General features: G+C 41.9%; 1 protein-coding gene and 1 non-coding gene across 11 annotated transcripts in view; one reads left to right on the top strand and one right to left on the bottom strand.

Moving 5' to 3' along the window:
* Positions 1 to 4758: 4758 nt before the first annotated feature.
* The window catches only part of CDC42BPA (CDC42 binding protein kinase alpha), a 327675-nt gene continuing 312020 nt past the window's right edge, over positions 4759 to 20413 (top strand). For 5 of the 10 annotated variants that reach the window (XM_055323638.1, XM_055323632.1, XM_055323630.1 and 2 more), the window contains exon 1: positions 4759 to 5542. In XM_055323638.1, the coding sequence (XP_055179613.1) occupies positions 5365 to 5542 (178 nt within the window). In that variant the 5' untranslated portion in view covers positions 4759 to 5364. The remainder of the gene's footprint in view (positions 5543 to 20413) is intronic. The other 5 variants (XM_055323639.1, XM_055323634.1, XM_055323636.1 and 2 more) reach the window with 1 other exon arrangement.
* LOC129509178 (U6 spliceosomal RNA) lies at positions 10995 to 11098 on the bottom strand. Its single transcript, XR_008664292.1, has one exon. It is a non-coding gene; the product is annotated as a U6 spliceosomal RNA (small nuclear RNA).

A 20413-nucleotide genomic window follows, 5' to 3' on the forward strand; every position in this document is an offset into this window, starting at 1 on the left:
TTTGAGGGATTTAAAAAAGGCAAAATAAATATGAAAAGAGAGGAGTGAAAATTGCTCCTATGTTAAAACCAGGCACTTCAAAACCTACTTAGTGTTCGTTCAGAGACAAAACATTTTTTTTTTTTTTAATAGTTTGGGTAAAAACTTGCTCTTCCTTGTTTCCTGAACCCTGCTATCACCCAGGGCTTGAAATCATTTCCAAGAATTAAGGTTTCCCTGGTATAAATACACAGGCAATTTCTGGTTTTCTGGTTGGACCCTGACACATCATACTTGTTTCCTTTGTCTGCCTGTGTGTCAATTTCTAAGGCCCAAATATGTGAACTAACAACTCTATCTCCTTGCTTCCTGGTTGCAACAAGAGTCTGGGTTTACAGAATTCTGCAGACTTTCAGACCTCACTTGTGTAGTGGTTAAAACCATGGGCCTGGTGCTCCCTGGCCGGCTCAGTTGGTAAAGCATGTGATTCTTGATCTCGGGGTTGTAGGTTCAAGCCTCACGTTGGGTGTAAAGATTACTTAAAAATTAAAATCTTAAAATAAATAAAGAAAGAAAGAAGGGAAAAAAGGAAAAAAGAAAGAAAAGAAATAAAATAAAACCACGGGACTTGGCATGAGCTGTGTGGGCCTGGTGCTGACCTGTATAGTTCCTTGCTTATTTGCTAGTTATGGATCTAAGTTGCCTAGGCTTCGTTTTCTCGTCTATGACACAGAGATGGCAATTTTTCTACTTCCTATGTTTATCATGATTGAATAGAATAACGTGTCCAAAGGACTCAGGACAGTATTTATACACTGCCAGTATTCTGTAAAGGAAGCAATTACCAATTACAAAGTCTTCCTTAAGGGATCCCTGGGTGGCGCAGCGGTTTGCGCCTGCCTTTGGCCCAGGGCACGATCCTGAAGACCCGGGATCGAATCCCACGTCGGGCTCCCGGTGCATGGAGCCTGCTTCTCCCTCTGCCTGTGTCTCTGCCTCTCTCTCTCTCTCTGTGACTATCATAAATAAATAAAAAAAAAAATTAAAAAAAAAACAAAACAAAACAAAAAAAAACCAAAGTCTTCCTTAAAAAAAAAACCAAAAAAAAAACCCTAGTCTTTGCAGTCCGGGTTACTCATGTGGGAGCCAGTGTAAAGTGAGGACAAGGTGGGGTTTCTTCCTCAGAGGCTGATAAACCTAGTCATTCATTTGCTAGGTCAGGTTGTGCTGGGCAGAAAGGGACTGTGATGTGACATGCACCTTGTTTTGGTTCCTGTTTTCCATCACTGAACCTATAGTCATTCCGGAGCAAGATAACATACATCAAGGTAAGAGTGGGGTTGGTCCCTACAAATATTCAATGATGCATTGATTCTCTGACTCTTAGGCCAGAATCTGAGGATTAGATAAATGAATGGAGCTTGCATTGGAGACTAGGCTTAATGACTCCCATCCTGTCCTATTCTTTTCACTCCTGTCTTCTGGTCCTGTCTCATTCCCTTTCTTTGCTGAAGGGTTAGAATGATTCCCGGCACTTACATATAAAACTTTTTCTGATGATTTTAAACAAATTGTGTTTGTGGTAGCTTACATCTGATCTCCAGGCCCCCAAGCAGAATTTCACAAAGACTTCCTCTAGGCTCCCTTCCCAGACAACACTGTGCCATACCGCCTGTGCCACTCTGGCTTTACAGGAGCACTTCAAGCGCTGTGGGGCTGCTGGGGCTGCGCCTTTCTTTGGCTTAAGACCGGTTTCATTAACAAGCATGTTCACACTTCAACCGGAACATTTAAAATAACACCCACACAATGTGTTTAGTATCTAGTTAATTATTAAGTCTCTGAGCTTGAATTATTCAAGCCAAATTGATTGGGCCCAACATTCCTCTTTCTCTCTGTGCCTTTTTTTTTTTTTTAAATAAGTCCTCCCCTTTACTCTCTAAATAATGTGGAAAAGGTTATTAAGCAACCATCAATACCCTGGACTGTGGGTGGTACCCAACTGCTAACAGAATAGGTAGAGAGTGGACTGGCAGCTTGACTCTTTTGTTAAAAAACTTACCTGTATCTCACATACTTCCATCATTAGTTAGCACTCACAGAGACCTAACATGTTTTAGGTTTTCTCTTTTCTTAATTTTTGAAAAAAGATTTTTTTTTTTAATTTATTTGACAGGGAGCACAGCAGGTGGAGTGGCAGGCAGAGGAAGAGAGAGAAGAAGACTCCCCACTGAGCAAGGAGCCCAATATGGGGCTTGATCCCAGGACCCGGGGATCATAACCTGAGCTGAAGGCAGAGGCTCAACCAACAGAGCCACCCAGACACTACTTAGGTTCTCCCTTCTAAATTCTTCTTTATAGTCACTTACAAGTTGGGTAAGTAGGTATCCTAGAGTCTGCCCATTCTATGGTGGAAAGGCAGACGAAATGGCTTCTTTCTTTGCTACCCCACTTCCAAGGTCAGATAGGAGTGTTAAAATGTCTTGGCCTCACTATTAAAAACCATGTTGTTGAAGAACACTTGTTGACCTGAAGGGATGTTTATAGTATATTGCTAAGTGAAAAGAGGAGGCTATAGGGGATCCCTGGGTGGCTCAGCAGTTTAGTGCCTGCCTTTGGCCCATGGCGTGATCCTGGAGACCTGGGATTGAGTCCCGCGTCAGGCTTCCTGCATGGAGCCTGCTTCTCCCTCTACGTCTCTGCCTCTTTCCCTGTGTCTATCATGAATAAATAAAAAATCTTTAACAACAACAACAAAAAAAGAGGAGGCTATATAACTGTTTTTATTATGTATCACTTTTGTTTAAATGCATGGGAAGAAGGCTTGAATAATAAACACCAAAATATTATGTTAGGATTACACATCTCGTTTTTGCCTATTACTTTTATAATCAGACAACACACACACATAACGATGTCATGGCTAGAAACGATTGATCTTTTGTTTAAGTGTCACACATGTGTGAGCAGCACATGGGAAATGATGCCAGGCGAGCGCAGCCTTCGCGAGCACAGATTTCACGCAAAATTCATCGTTGTTTTGTGACTCGCAGCAACTTGAATAATCTGTTAGCCTTCATTTCTTAGGCTTCATTTCTAGCTGCTCTTCAGCTTCCGTGTTATGAAGATGTAAAAAGATGCCATTGTGGGCATTAATAGAAAACATAACTGGCCCGCGGGCATAGGCAGAGCACATCACATAATTGTATTTTGGAAAAAAAGGAAAAGGATAAAGGAGATGGCAGTTTTGCGAGGAAATGACAGAAAGGCAGTGACCCAGTTTGGTGATACATTTCATTGCGGGGGTGGGGGGCTTGCAGGAGGAACGTGTAAACAGAGCTCTCCCAACACCGGGCCACCGGGCCACCGGGCAGGCCCTCGCCGCTCCTGTGCGCCGGGGCCGCCGGGGCCGCTCAGCCGCCGAGAGGCTCCGGTCCGCTGGCGTCTGCGGTGCCGCCGGGCCAACCGCGCGCGGGCGCCCCCGGGGCGGCCGGGGGTCGTGCCCGCCGAGCAGACACCCCCACCGCGGCTCCCCTGTAGGTGGAAGCGCCGCGGGGACCCACAGGCAGCCGCCGGAGGGGCCCCAGGCAGGAAGCGCAGTGCCGCGCGCGGGGAACTTTCGGGGCAGGAGGTGGGCGCTGTGCCCTTGGCGCACACGAGCGTGTCACTGCGTCCGTCCTGGGAATGACACGCGGGAACCGCGGGCCGGCGGAGCTCGGCCCCGCATCTGGGCGGCGGGGGCGCGCGCGGGGCTCCGCAGGGCAGCCCCTCGTCTCCTCCCGCCCCCCGCCCCGCCACGGCCAGCGTGAGGGCAGGTGGCGCTCCGCCGCTCCTCCCGCGCCCCCGCGCCCCCGCGCCCCCGCGCTCCGCGTCGCGCCCGCCGCTGCCCCGCCCTCCCGCCGGGGCCTCCCCTCTGCTCCGCGCGGCCGCGGCACCCGACCCCTGCGGCTGCGCGCGCGCGCGCTCGGGCGGGGGCGGGGGCGGGGGCGGGGGCGGGGCGGGGGGCCGGGGGCGGCGCGCGCGCGGCCGGGCCGCCATCTTGGATCCGGGCGCGGCGGCGCGCCTCCGGCCGGCGCGCGCGTGGGGGCAGGCGGGGGCCCCGCGGAGCCCAGGGCGCGAGCGCGCCAGGCCGGGAAGGCGGGGGAGGGGTGGGACGGAGAGGAAGGGAGTGGCTGCGAGCCGGGCTGCCGCAGCCTCTGCTCGCCTCGGCGGCGGCTCCGACCCCTCCTCCTGCGCCTCGTCGGGGAAAGATGCCCTGAGCCCCGGGGCGTGAAGAAGGGGGAGAAGGCGCCGCCCGCGTCCCGTCCTGCGAATCCGGAGCCCCCGCCCGCCCTCCCGCGCCAGGGCGTCGGGAGCCTCGGGGCGGCCGAAGGGGGAGAGCGGCTGTCGGCCCGGCGCGGCGCAGGCCCCCGGCCGGAGACCCCCCGCCATGGGGCGGGCGCGGGCGCGGGCGCGGGCGCGGGCGGCGGAGTAGCCGCAGCCCCCGGAGCCGGGGCGAGCGCCGCCGCAGCCTGCGCTCCCGGCCGCGCCGCGCGTCAGGCCCCGGCGGACGCCGCGAGGGCGATGAGGAGTGAGGCGCGGAGTCCGCGGCGGGGACGAGTCGCCGCCGAGCCGTGAGGAGAAAGGAAGCGCGTCCTCCGGGCGGGACCGGGCGGGCGGCGAGCCGAGGGGCTGCCTCGGGGGCCTGGCCGCGACCCGGTCCCCCTCCCGCCGCCGCCGCCGCCGCCGCCGCCGCCGCCGCGCCGCGCCGCCGCCGCCGCCCCCTCCCCGCCCGCCGGGGCGCTCTCCCAGCGGCGGGCGGCCGCCTTTGCAGCAGCGCGGAGCCTTTCCCTCCCCCATGTACCTTCTGGGGCTTTCCTCCCTTCCCGTCCTCCTCCTTCCTGGGAAGTGAGCTGCTGGTGCGGATCGGACCCGTTCCTGGACGATGCGGCCGGATTCGTTGCGGGATTGTGTTGCACGAGTTGCGTTTTGAATGAAGGAGAAGAGTTGGGTTTTGTGGTTTTCTTCTTTTCTTTTTCTTTCTTTCTTTTTTTTTTTAAAGCGATCCCGACTATTGGGTTCGCCGTACTTTTAATTATTATTTTATTTAAACCTACGGCACACGGTTGTATTCTTCGTTCTAAGATGCGTTAAAGATCTCTTTTACGGTAACTTTCCCCCCTCCTCCCCCCACGCCCATGCCCGGGTGCGGGATCCGAGGCGCTCGGGTGAAGTGAGCTTCCTGGCGCGGCGGGGTGTCCCCCAGCCCCCGCGGTGCCTGACCGTCGCGTGCGGAGCGAGGGGCGGATTGTGCGAACCGCGCCTCTGACAACGGAGGCTCTCGGACCCTCGGAGTGCAAACCGCACGGCTCCTGGAAGTGGAAAGCGGCGGGCCCCCGAGCAACCATGTCTGGAGAAGTGCGCTTGAGGCAGTTGGAGCAGTTCATTTTGGACGGGCCGGCTCAGACCAATGGGCAGTGCTTCAGCGTGGAGACGCTGCTGGACATCCTCATCTGCCTTTACGATGAATGCAACAATTCTCCGCTGCGGAGGGAGAAGAACATTCTTGAATACCTGGAATGGGGTGAGTCTGTGTTTTTCAGCAAGCTCCCTTTGGGTGGGCATTAGGATTTAATTGTTGGCGAGGAGTTCTCGGAGTAAGCTGTCGACCCTGTAATCGGCACACGGAGAGGTAGCTATCGTGTTCGTGTTAACGTGTGTTTATAACAGAGACCTAAATACATGATGGGTACCGTCCGTGCATTTAAATGCATGTACAATGAAGAAATAGACACCAGTTATTCCAGATTTTTTTTTTTTTTTAGGTTTTTGGTAGATGTTTTCCCCAAGACTAAAACCATGCTACTCAATGATTGGCTCGATTTAATGTGGAATTCAGGAGGGAGAACTTAAGTTTTTTTTTTTTAGGTCAGCAGTCAGAGATTTTTGAATAATTCTGTGATGAGCAAAATGGATTATTGCTTACAGTTGCCTAACGCATGGCGGAATAACACACAATCAGTGGAAAGGTATTTATTGGTGGAAACATTCCTTCCCAGACTTTGGGAATCACTCTTGAAATGGGAGGAGATAGTAAAATGCCTTACTTAGGTCAATGAGATCTGGAAGGTGGCGTTCGGCCGGCCGGGGTTTTATTTCATCTCCATGTGGTGCAAGCAAAGGAAACTACTAAACATGGGCTTTCCAAAAATTGTCATGTTTGTAGAATAGCATGACATAATAGTCAAAAAATTCTGTGATAGTAGTTGGTGGAGAATGTTTGGGAACAGCTCCCACTTGAGGGTTAGATAGATTATAAATCTAAGGCAATCCTAAACCGGTTAGATTTTTGTCCTCACTTCCCTAAATAGAGATGAGCTTTAGAAGACCCGCTGTAGTGGAATAGATCAGAGATGAGCGCAGTAGGTCCATGTGACCTTCAAGCTGGAAGGCTTGGCTTCAGTTTTGCTTCCCTTGTTAGAGAGAGCACATTCCAGCATCCAGCGGCTGTCTCTGTTGGGAGAACCCGCATCACCACCCCCACCTGTGTTGGTACATTGGCTTTTAGCTAAAGAAGCATTTTGTATCTTTGGAATACGAATGAATAATTTTAGTTTGTTGGAAAGTTTCCTAAAATGTCTCTGTTCCCAGTAAAGCTCGATTGTCTTGAAGTAAAAGTCAAGTGGTGGTTATTTCATTTATTTATTTATTTGATTAGAAATTTGTTGAAAATTGGTTTTTCAGATAAATCACATTCAAGATGGCCTGTAGGATACCTTTAATTATTTAACTTGCCAGTATCAGAAGTTTTCTAGCAACTTGTCATGAGGTGTTTAAAATGTGTGTGTATTCCTAAGTGTGAATGGGATGATTTTTACAAACAGACTACCAGGCTCATACTAGGAATGTAAGAATTCTAAGTCATCTGTCTCAAGAGTAACACCATTTTGATTGACTTTGGTACTGGTTTTGTATGTCTTTTGTTTTTATGCATAGAGTAACATATTTTGTAAAGCATACGTCGTTTTACATTTCATGTTTCCTACACTCAGAGTTTTTTTTTTTTTTTTTTTTTTAAGTGTTTCTTTTGAAAATTAAAAAAAAAGGCTTAGGTACTTTTACAGTTTCAGTTCTTGAATTACGGTTCCATAGCGACACTCTTTGTCAATGATCATGATTGTTGTTAGAATCTTTTCCTTCTCATATACAAAATGATGGGAGAACTCTGTGTATCAGTAATAGGTATAATTTTAAAATTATGATAAAAGAGAAAATCCTATCCTCAGTTGCCTTTTGGTTATTAAGAGTTTACATAGTAGTTTTATATAAGAAGGTATTTTGCTGTTTTGCCAGAATAATTTGTGTATGTTTTTCACTAAAGATGTTATCTTGGATTTTTGTTTTTTACATCTCTATTTAAAAAATTGCTTATGCATATTTAATTTAAGCCAAATAAGCCAAAGGTCAAATAAGTATTGGGCCAAATATATTTTATTTTTCTTAATATATTTTAAGTAATTTCAAACCAGGGACTTTGCACAGTTTGTTTTAGTGGTATTCTGCATATTTTGTTTTTTTTTTTTTATAATGTCTGATATAATGTAACAAAAATGTACAGTCTCCAGTAAATTTGTATTGTTTTTCTCTGTAGTGGAGAAAAAGAGACTAGAATTTTTGAGAAATTTGTACGCTGTGGGGCTAGGCAGTGTCGAGTCAGGCATTTTTAAGTAGGAGGTCTTGAAAGTGGGAGTTATCAACTGCAGAAGTTTGGGTAAGGACTAAGAAAAAGTTAAGAATGGAAAAACTGTCAAAAGATGTATCTTGAGTTGTATTATTTACTATTTTAAAGTTATTTGAGAATTTAGGTTGAGAATCCCAGTCTGTTCTCTCCATTTAAGTATTGAAATAGATCAGCTGTTGTTTTGTGTCTGAATTGATTACTACATTTTGGGGAAATGTCCTATGCTAGTCTTAGTATCTAACATTATATAAAAACACAGATGAAGTTTCCAGATAGTGAAATGACCTCAGTTTAATTTCTTAAACATTGCTTTTTTGGTTGGTGTTGGAAATTTATAGGGATTGTTTGTAGGGTTTAAATATGATCATTATGATTTGTGGTAAAAGATAGAATTTTTAGATTGTAAATTTTTAGTTTTAAAAGACCCAATATTTGCAACAGTAGAGCAGTAGTAGTTAAATACTCTATATTACATGCTATATATTTGCGTTTGGTTGTTTATGTTAATGAACATGCCAGCTCGCTATGCCTTAGTTTTTTGCTGATGATAGGCTACTTTAAAAAATAGAGTCAGCCAAGGTTCTGTCTGCTTTTTGGTTCATTTCCATCAGTTTCACTTTATTCCTAGTTATGGTCCGTTTCACTTTTATATTGGTATAGTTAATGTTTTGTTCATTACAGTATCATGAGAATAAGAAAACTGGCATTTCACTCAGATTTGTTTTTGTTTTGAAGGAGGGCAGCATTCCTTGCTCTTGCTGATGGTTGGGGGGAGGTAATAAGTAGAGTTCTAGAGAGGGGGAAGGAATGAAGGCAACTAGCAGTAGAGCAAGGGGATAAGAGTGCCTTAGGCCCATAGGCCCATTATGAAATTTAATAATACATATGTCCCAGTTATATACGGTAAGATTTGAAAGACTTTTGTGTCTTTGTTTTTTAACTGGTGAAATGATAATGATTTGTACATTTGTTTATAAAATAATAGTTTTGATATCAGTAGTATAACTCTTGAATAAGTTAGAGTTGTGGAAGTAAAAATAACATTTATATTATAAACTAAGTTGCTAGCAGTGACTAAATGAGTGCATTATTCATTGAATTGGCTACTCTCTATTTTAAAATGGGAAATTGAAATTTTTGGCAGTTCTTTACCAACGTACTTAAAGAATAGATGTAAGATATTGTTAATACAAAAGATGTGTACAAGGCTATCTGTACGTGGATAACTTTTTTGATGCTTTTTGAATCTTGTACTTTGTAATCTTTCGTTTAAAATTATCCTTAATAGTTTTATAGCTTAGTGTTTATATCCATAAGATATATCCAAAAGATTAATAATAAACTTATTACTAGAGCACTTCAGTGCTCTAGTACTGTGGTTTAAACTTTTCCTTTCATTGGGTAATTTTACAACTTACATTTTTTCAGATGTGGGTCAATTAAGTGAGGTGATGATGACTTGATTAGAAGGATCTGAATCTTTTCTAGGACACTTCATTCTACACTTCTGTTGTTTCTTATTAGCTTTACTTTAGGAGAATTTGTCATACCAAGCTATCAAAGTGTTCATTTCATATAACTGATTAAGTTTATTTTTGTGTTAGTCCTTAGGATTGTCATAAATGTCATTGGAAATACAGATTGAGCACTTGTTTCCTTTATCCTAGTCACTTAATATTCTAGTGTAAGAATAACAGTGAGGAAGTATGATTTTTTGACCTAGCACAATGCTGGTACATGGTAGAGGCATACTCAATAAGTGGTGGCTATTATTTAACCATTTCTCTGTTTTCTGTTTCTGTTTTTAATGGAAGTGTAGTTAACAATACAGTGTTGTATTATTTTCAGGTGTGCAAGACAGTGATTCAGCAATTCTGTACATTACTTAGTGCTCATCAAGATAAAACTACTCTTAATCCCTTTTATCTGTATCACCCATGCCCACCATCCATCTCCCCTCTGTCAACTATCAGTTTGTTTTGTGTTTCAGAGTCTGTTTATTGTTTGTCTTTGTTTGCCTTTGTTTTGTTTTTTTTTTAGACTCCATATATGAGTGAAATCATATGGTATTTTGTGTCTCTCTCTTTTAGGAAGAGAATGGGGAGCAAGAATGGGGATATTAGGTTTAAAAGTTTTAAGACTTTTAGTAATTTATTTTTCATATGGATATGTAAGGCATACCTTCACAATGTAAAAACAAATAGCATAATGTTGGCAATTTTATGAAATGTTTCATAATTCCTGGGACTTGATTAGTATTACAGAGTAAGCCCAAGCTATTTTAGGGTAGGGAACCTTACTTGGTACAAATTAATATTTTACTACACTACTCTATAATGGCAGGCAAAAAATTTCTCTGAAATCTTTTCTCCTTTGGTGGACTTATTGCCGCTATGTTGTGTATGTAGCTCATTGTGTTTCATCCTGTTGGTTTAGATAGATTTTAAAAATCAATTTACTAAGTCCAAGCATTTAAAAAGTTAAATAGATCAGAATCGAAAAAATCAAGGACATTGCGTTTAGAAAGAGTATTTTCATGGAAAACTCTTGTGTTTTCCTGTATTTCTGTTGTGGAATGGGATCCTAAAAGTTTGAAACTTCAGTGGAGATGAAGCTAAAATATTTTAACAGCAAAAAGATGGTAGATGTAATTCCTTTTTTTCAAAAAGCAGACGTGATAAAGTTAGGGACAGACTGAAGAAGTTAATACAGAGGAGTTTAGGTAGGGGCAAGAAAATTGGAAGGGAGGGTTGGAGAATGGGAGAAAGGATGAATGATAAAAATGAGCGTGAATATGGTGGTGTCCTGAGTTGCTACTTAAGTCTGCACTGTGAACGGATATGTTTAATTTATAAGAACTTAGTGAACAGAGAAATTGACTTCATTCCTTTGTAGTGTCTTTGAGTCTTTGATGCTTCATTTCCTTTTCCTTTGACATTTTTCCATTTCTGACTTTGGGCTCTTGGATGTTGGTTTATTGATTGTCAGAGTTGGAAGTTTGTTGAACAAGAGGGATAATCATGTGACCTGTAGACATTGGTATTAGGTTTTTGGTTATATCTTCCCCATTACTCCAGATGAACTCTAGAATAGATGCAAGTGAGAAGGATTTGTTAGTTCCATGGATTTTCTGATCCTTTTACTCATGAAACTACCAGTGGGAGTGACTTCAAGTTTTCAGAAGCTATGGCCAAGTATTTGCTCAGTTGCTTTTGCTGTATGTTAATGAGTCAAGAAGTTCTTTACATAATGATATTTGTTTTTTAATGACCCATACTGTAATTATAGGTCATCCCAGATATAAGAATGGCTTTTTTTTTTTTTTGTCATCCTTGTGCAGGGGCCATGCTAATCTTCTCTGTATCATTCCAATTTTAGTATATTTGCTGCCGAAAGCGAGCAGAGAATGCCTTTTTTGTTGTTGTGTCACTGCATACAAAACTCTTTTGTAGATCAAGAGGATTTCTTTCTCTTTTCCACTGATGCCCATCAGAGCACCAGAATCGCTCTTCCTAGCTAGCTGTTCCATACTTTCTTTCTTGTGTCCACTTCCTTTTAACAGTTAGTACATGGGGAATGGCTAGCCCTATATTAGCTAGCCTTCGTATCCCCCTTCTAATGCTTCTTTATCTGCTGCTATAGGAAAGCAGCACTTTAGCTTTTGTGGTAACAGAAGGCATGAAGACCTGGCTCCCATGGCTCCCCACTTTCCTATCTTGCTGCTTGCCCCTTAATTCTTCCTGCTATGAATTCTCTGCTTCTATTTTGGAATTAGGGCTTCTTTACTCTAGCACCATCCCTAGTTTCAAAATGTGTTTTGGAAACCCAGGGAATATTAATAGGTTCTTTGTGGCTAGGGAGAGGAGGGAGATGTTTATGTGGCTAAAGAAATTTGGGAAACTATTTTAAACAAAATTAAACATCAGAAATACTCCCAGTTATCCTAGAATTTATACAGTTGTTATGAATATAGAACCATCTTTTTTTAGAATATCTGGAAGATGTGTGGCAACCAGTGTTCCATGGAACACCCTTTGGGAAATGTACTTTTAGTATGAGGTCATGGTGAGCCTTGTATCAGCGTCAGAAAGAGATAATTTTGGGAAACTTTGGGGTACTGTGTGGTTTGAGAGAGAATCTAAACCTGAAGAAGTTGTCGTTTACTTAGTGGTTGTGGACTTTTAATTGTCTTCTGTGTGATAGTCATGTGACCTGAGAGAGAAACTTGATCATGGTGGTCTAGCATAAGAGTGATGCGGATGAACAATTGTATCTAGGAAAAGCACCTTATAAAATACAGTGAAATTAGATATAAAATAATGAACCAGGGCTGTCAACCCTTCCGTCCTTGAAATTACTGAGAAGACTATTTATGGCCTTTTGTGTTTTAATTAAGTTTGCTTTTCAAGTATAGGCATTCACAATAAATACAGAATTCACAATAAATACAGAAATTCTTGCTTTATCTTTTGTAGCTTTAGTTACTATAATTGTTAACACGTTGCAGATTAGGCAATTTTAGAATTCATTAGAGTATTATTGTTTTATCTAAGCTTATAATATTTTAGCTAACCTATTGGTTTCAGATTTTTGGTGTCGTGTGGAATTTCCCTATTACCTAAACCACTGTATGTGAAAGTAAGGGTTTAAGTGTCAACACCTATTTATATGTGGTGTAAAGAAACTAGAAAATACCATCTTTTTATTAAAGAGAAAAACATATATACAGGCACCTTGGAGATACTGAGGGTTTGGTTCTAGGCCACCACAATAAAGTGAATATCATAATAGACTGATTCAAATGAATTTTTTGGTTTCCCAGTGCATATAAATATAAAGGTTATGTTTACATAATACTGTGGTCTACTAAGTGGGCAATAGCATCATATCTAAAAAAAGAGATACCTTAATTAAAAAATATGTTATTAAAAAAGGTAGCCATTCATCTGAGTTTTCAGGGAGTTGCTATCTTTTTGCTGCTGGAAGGTCTTGCCTCTATGTTGGTGGCTCCTGACTGGTCAGGGTGGTGGGCGCTGAAGGTTGGGGTGGCTGTGGCAACTTCTTAAAATAAGACAACAGTGAAGTTCACCTCATTGATGGACTCTTCCTTTCATGAAGGATTTCTCTGTAGCATGTGATGCTGTGATAGCATCGGACCCATGATAGAACTTCTTTTAGAATTGGAGTCTGTCCTTTCAAACCTTACTGGTGCTTTATCAACTCAGTTTATGGGGATATTCTGAATCCTTCATTGTCATTTCAAGGAGCTTCACAGCATCTTCAGCAGAAGTACATTCCATCTCAAGAAATCACTTTCTTTGCTCATCTATGAAAGCAACTCTTTATCCATTCAGGTTTTTTTCTTTAAACATATTTTCTTAAAGATTTTATTTATTTATTCACGATAGAGAGAGAGAGAGAGAGAGAGAGAGAGAGAGAGAGAGGCAGAGACACAGGCAGAGGAGAAGCAGGCTCCATGTCAGGAGCCTGACACGGGACTCGATCCCGGGACTCCAGGATTGCGCACTGGGCCAAAGGCAGGCGCTAAACCGCTGAGCTACCCAGGGATCCCCCATTCAGGTTTTACCATGAGATTGTGGCTAGCCAGTCCCATTCCCTGGCTCCACTTTTGATTCTAGTTCTCCTGCTCTTTACACCTCATCTGCAGTGATTTCCTCCCTTTGAACCCCTCAAAATCATCCCTGAGACTTGCAATCAGTGTCTTCCAAACCCCTGTCAATGTTGATATTTTGACCTCTTCCCACGAATCACAAATATTCCTAATGGCATCTAGAGTAGATGCAATAGAACAGATCCATCAGAGGAATCACAATCTGTGGCGGCTATAGTTTAGTGAAGTGTATTTCTTTAATAATAAAGACTTGAAAGTCAAAATTACTTCGTGATCCAAGGGCTGAGAATGGATGTTGTGCTCACAGACATGAAATCTCAACGAGACACTATCTTGTTGTCCATTTCCATCAGGGCTCTTGGGTGACCAGGTTCATTGTCAGTGAGCAGTAATGTTTTGAAAAAAAATCTTTTTTTTTTTTTTTTTTTTTGAGCAGTGGGTCTCAACAGTGGGCTTACAATCTTCAGTAAACCGTGTTGTAAACAGATGTGTTGCCACATCTAGGTTTTGTTCCATTTCTGGAGCGCAGGTGGAGTAGATTTAGCATAATTCTTAAGGGTCCTAAGATTTCTGGAATGGCCCATGAGCATTGACTACAACCTAAAGTCACAGCTGCCTTAGCCACTAACAAACAAGAGAGTCCGCCTGTCCTTTGAAAGTTTGAAGCCAGGCATTGGCTCCTCTCTGGCTATGAAAGTCCTACATGGCATCTTCTTCCAGTGTAAGGCTGTTTGGTCTGCATTGAAATCTAATGGTTAGTGTGGCAACCTTCAAGAATTCTCTTAGCTGGGTTTTCTGGATAATTTGCTGCAGCTTCTACAGCAGCACTTGCTACTTCACCTTCCATTTTTATAGAAGCGACGTCTTTCCTTAAACATCATGAACCCCAATCCTTAGCCAGCTTCACACTTTTCTTCTGCAACTTCCTCACCTCTCTGAGGCTTCCCAAAATTGATGAGAGTCAGGGCCTTGCACTGGGTTAGGCTTTGGCCTAAGGGAATATCATGGCTGTGTGATCTTCTGTTCAGACCACCGGAATTTTCTCCATATGAGCAGCAAGGCTGTTTCACTTTCTTATCATTCATGTGTTCACTGGAGTAGCACATTTAATTTACTTCAAGAACTTTTTCAGTGTGTTCTTAAGTTGGCTGTTTGGTACAAGAGGCCTGGCTTTTGGCCTATCTTGGCTTTCAACACGACTTCCTCACTCAGCTTAATAATTTCTAGTTATTATTTAAGGTGAGAGGCGACTCTTCCTTTTCATTTGAACACTTAGCGGCCATTGTAGGATTATTCACTGGCCTAATTTAAGTATTGTTGCATGTCAGGGAATAGGGAGGCTAAGGAGAGGGACAGAGACCGGGCAGTGGCCGGTTGGTGGAATAGTCAGAATGCACACAATGTTTTGGGTAAGTTCTCCATCTTCTACAGGTGTGGTTGGCGGTGTCCCTAAACAGTTTTACTGTCACTGGATCACCACGACAAATACAATTATAATGACAAGTTTGAAATATTGCAAGCATTACCAAAATGTGACACAGAGACACAAAGTAAATGGAACAATGGTGCAGATGGACTTGCTTTATGTAATGCTGCCATATACCTTCAACTTGTGAAAAGAAAAAAGAAAAAAGACAGTATCTATGAAGCACAGTAAAATAACAGATCATCAGAAGGTCAGTAGTATAGCCTAACAGTATGTCACGGTGCCTTTGACATTCACCTCATGTCACCTCATCACATAGGCATTTTATCATCTCACGTGGGTACCAGAAGGGTGAGTGCAGTACAGAGAGAGATTTTGAGAGACTCTGTTCACGTAACTTTTATTACAGTATATTTTTATGATGGTTATATTTTTAGTTACTGTTCGTCTCTTACTATTGTAACTTTATAAATAAAGCTTTTCCTTTTTTTTTCAATAAATTAATTTTTATTGGTGTTCAATTTACCAACATACAGAATAACACCCAGTGCTCATCCCGTCAAGTGTCCCCCTCGGTGCCGTCACCCATTCACCCCCACCCCCCGCCCTCCTCCCCTTCCACCACCCCTAGTTCATTTCCCAGAGTTAGAAGTCTTTATGTTCTGTCTCCCTTTCTGATATTGCCCACACATTTTTTTCTCCCTTCCCTTATATTCCCCTTCACTATTATTCATATTCCCCAAATGAATGAGAACATACACTGTTTGTCCTTCTCCGATTGACTTACTTCACTCAGCATAATACCCTCCAGTTCCATCCACGTTGAAGCAAATGGTGGGTATTTGTCGTTTCTAATGGCTGAGTAATATTCCATTGTATACATAAACCACATCTTCTTTATCCATTCATCTTTCGATGGGCACCGAGGCTCCTTCCACAGTTTGGCTATTGTGGACATGGCTGCTAGAAACATCGGGGTGCAGGTGTCCCGGCGTTTCATTGCATCTGAATCTTTGGGGTAAATCCCTAACAGTGCAATTGCTGGGTCGTAGGGCAGGTCTATTTTTAATTCTTTGAGGAACCTCCACACAGTTTTCCAGAGTGGCTGCACCAGTTCACATTCCCACCAACAGTGTAAGAGGGTTCCCTTTTCTCCGCATCCTCTCCAACATTTGTTGTTTCCTGCCTTGTTAATTTTCCCCATTCTCACTGGTGTGAGGTGGTATCTCATTGTGGTTTTGATTTGTATTTCCCTGATGGCAAGTGATGCAGAGCATTTTCTCATGTTCATGTTGGCCATGTCTATGTCTTCCTCTGTGAGATTTCTCTTCATGTCTTTTGCCCATTTCATGATTGGATTGTTTGTTTCTTTGGTGTTGAGTTTAATAAGTTCTTTATAGATTTTGGAAACTAGCCCTTTATCTGATATGTTATTTGCAAATATCTTCTCCCATTCTGTAGGTTGTCTTTGAGTTTTGTTGACTGTAAATAAAGCTTTTCCATAGGTATATATGTATAGGAAAAAACGTAGTGTCTGTAGGGTTCAGTACGATCCGCAGTCTCCACCTGGGATCCTGGAATATATGCCGCATGGATGAGGAAAGACTACTGTAATTGGTGCTGTTTCAGCCCTATGTGAACAGTTCTGTGATTACCATAAACGTCTCTGGATTTCAGGGTGGCAGATAATAAGATTAGAGGATAGTTCGATTTGATTATTTAAAGATAAATAGCTTATAGGGGGATAAATTAATTAGCTTTTCTTCTCTCCTCTGATACATATTTATTTTTCCCTTCTTTCCCATCAGCATTGTTCTTCTCTCCCCCAATCTAATTATGCTTGAAAGTACTACTTATGCAGATGAAAACAGTCTTTTAAGAATACATGTGAATTTGTTCAGTCATGTGCACTCATTTAACTTTCGGTTTTATTTCAAATTGCTTAAACATCACTGTAGGCTTAATTAGTGAAAAAAACCCCACCTATTTTGTTTGCTCTATTCATAGTGATAAAGCTTAATTAAATTTACTTAGAGTTTCCATGGTGAAGATCTACAAGTGGAATACCTTAACTTGAAATATTCCTTTTCTAAACAAATATATGGGTAAAGAGCAGGAGCTTTGAATTCAGAACGACTCCTTTGATTACTGCTTGAATGATGTGAGCAAGTGACTGAACCTCTCTAAGTCTCTTTTATCATCTGTGAAAAAATGGATGTAATAGTAACAGCTTATTTTGCCAAAAGGTTGAAAGTCAGTTTAGGTTTATAACTTTTCTGGTGATTTATATTTTCCTGTTTTTTTCCCCCTAGTTTTCTTTTTCTTTTCTTTTCTTTTTTTTTTTTTAAAGATTTTATTTATTCATTTGAGAGACAGAGCATGAACAGGGGGATAGGCAGAGGGAAAGGGAGAAGCAGGCTCCCCATTGAGCAAGGAGCCCACATGGGGGTTGATCCCAGGACCCTATGACCAGGACCTGAGCTGAAGGCAGACGCTTAACTGACTGACCACCCAGGCACCCCCTTTTTCTGGTTTTCTGAGTTTTTGTCTAGTGTTACGATAAAAGAAGAACTAAAATACTATTTTTTGGTTAAGCTTTATTGGAATGTATACTGTATTAATACTAGGAAGCATTTTATCAGTGACAAATATTCATCTTACTGATAAGATTTTATTTAAATTATAGGCATTGGAGATGTCTTTCCTTATGTAACTATACAAACAGCGTCTTATTCTTTTTTTTAGGACAAGATATTTTGGCTTAACATCTTGTTATTAACTGAACTGTTTTTTAGCAAATATCAAGCCAGTACCCATTCTTTGCATCACTAACAGCAAATATTATTGAATGGCCAGTTATGTTTTGTTTTTATATTTATATAGCTCCAGTCTGCAAGTGAGTGCTAGAGTTCTAGATCTCGACTTAGAAGACGAAAATAATCCTGAAAGGACATTGATGTGTTGTTCACTTAGGACTTTGTGGATTAAATATTATGCAGCACCCATAAGTACATGTGTTGTGGTCTGAGTATGAAGAAATTGAACAGTATACACTAGTGTTTCCTAAACTATATATCAAGGGATATAAATGAATGTTCTGGAGAATATGTAAGATTGTGAAATAGTTTTTATTTATTTATTTTTTTTATTTATTTATGATAGTCACAGAGAAAGAGAGAGAGAGAGAGAGAGGCAGAGACACAGGCAGAGGGGAGAAGCAGGCTCCATGCACCGGGAGCCCGACGTGGGATTCGATCCCGGGTCTCCAGGATTGCGCCCTGGGCCAAAGGCAGGCGCTAAACCGCTGCGCCACCCAGGGATCCCATTGTGAGATAGTTTTATTGCATCTTGGGATGCTATAAAACACATTATCAGAGTAAAAGTTTTTTTTTTTTTAAAGTTCTGTAGTACAGAAAACTTTTTAACCTTGTTTCACCGAGAATTTGCCTAAGTCACATTAAGATTCCATAGGCAGTGTCAGAGCCTTTGAACTGGTTATGTGACAGAAGGTTGTTACTAAAATCTTCTATCACATAGTGTTTTGAATATCGTCATGATTTACATCAGACTCCAAAGGTGAGGGATTGAATGACTTGGCCTTTATCCTTTCTCTGCTTAACATTTTTAGCACTTCATTTGCAGCACCTAGAAGCCAGTCTGGCAGTCTTTATTAGGTTACTGTGGAGTTCTGCATTGGATGGATGGATGTATTTACAAAGCACAATAACACTTGATGCATGCCTTTGAGTTTATGTGTGTGGTTCCTGGTGTGCAAAGATGTTCCTGCCTAACCTAATAATTTATATTTTCAATAGAACTTGATCATTTTTTAATCCAGCTACCTCTCTAACCATTGCATTGGTACAGATTTTGAGAGATTGTAGTGGCTGTTGTGAAACAGAACAAAGTTTTCTGCTACAACCAGAATCCCATCTTTAGATACCTGGTTTCCTGGGAGCAGCTAATGCCCCAGGTTGCTTTATTAAAAGCAGTCATGCATTTACTTCTGTTAAAAAAAATATTTGTTTAAAAAAATTAGGAAAAGTTTGCAGTGGCTACAACTCCATTTTAAGACTGTATTGCTAGCTAAGTATGGCCTTGCCCTGACCAAAAATTATAACTAAGAAACATTTAAAACCAGACTGAAAACTCAGGTATGTGGTCAGGCTGACATACTGGTATGATAACATAAAGCTTCTCCATGCTCCAAGCTTACAAAGATTTTCCTAGAGTTTATGGTTAAAACCACAGTAGTATTTGCAAGTCTAGTGTGATTTCTATTTCTACCTTTTTGCTGTGTGTCTTTGTAATGTGTCACCCTGTTTCTGGCTGATGTATGTGAGGTTACTGTTTTCTCCAGGAGACCATGCTGCTGTGGTACGTTGCATGAGGTTATGATTAAGTGTGAACATTTTTGTTTCTTTAGCCTGTGTTCCTGTAGTACTCTCAATTAAGTCTGGGTTATCCCATATTCAACCTCTGTGTATATGTGGCTCAGTTGACTTGCCTGTATGAAATGTATCTAAATGGATTCCATTCCTGGATCTTATCGACCTTTTAATCACACTTTTGTTTCTCCATTAAATGTTAAGTAATCTGTAACCTCATTATTCCATGTGTTCCTAACCCCTAAATATTGTGAATCCTACCCAGGGCTTTGCTTAGTAGATGAGATTTTTTAAAAAAACATGATCCTTTAATCACGTCAACATCCTGCTTAATATCCTACAATGACTGCTAATAGTTTTCAAAATGACATTTAAACTCCTTAGCATGGCATATGGAATTTTTAATGCTACAGTCTTTGTTTATTTTCCTAATTTTTTTCATAACAAAGAAATAACAAAAAATTGAAACAATATCAAAACTTACAGAAAAATTCAACTGTAGTGCAGTGTCTTTCCCTCTAAACCACTTGAGAGTTAATTGTCTGTTGATTTCCTATCATTCCCAACTATGTTCGTGTGTATTTTCTATATATTTTTTGCTTAACCATGATGCAACTATTAAAATCAAGGAATTGACACTGATGTGTTACTATCATCATCTTTAGAGCCCATTCAGATTTTGTCAGTTGTGCTAATTTTTTTTTTTTAGATTTTATTTATTTATTAATGAGAGACACACAGGGAGAGAGAGAGACAGACAGAGACACAGGCAGAGGGAGAAGCAGGCTACATGCAGGGAGCCTGATGTGGGACTCAATCCCGGGTCTCCAAGACCACTACCCATGCTGCAGGCGGCGCTAAACTGCTGTGCCACCGGGGCTGCCTGCCGGTAATATTTTTATAGCAAAAGTTCAGAATCACATGTTGCATTTGGATGTCATGCCTTTTAGTATTCATTCATTCTGGACTAAGTCTTCAGATTTTCCTAAACTTTCATGATTGAGACTTATGAAGATTATTGGCCAGTTATTTTGCAGCATTTGTGGTAACCCTAAATTTGGGTTTATTTCCTCATAATGATAAATCTTTGGCAAGAATATCTCAGAAGTGATCCCATGCAGCCCTTTTATGTGGACGTCCTCTTTGTCTAATTCAGCCTTCAGCACCCTGCTCTGGTCCACCATGGTTTCTGATGCCACCCATGCCTGCTTTGATCTTCCCCATCTAATGGCACAGTGTGGAGATAAAATATGTATGATTGATTGAAA

Source organism: Nyctereutes procyonoides, unplaced genomic scaffold, assembly GCF_905146905.1.
Source record: "Nyctereutes procyonoides isolate TBG_1078 unplaced genomic scaffold, NYPRO_anot_genome, whole genome shotgun sequence".
Lineage (NCBI taxonomy): Eukaryota > Metazoa > Chordata > Mammalia > Carnivora > Canidae > Nyctereutes > Nyctereutes procyonoides.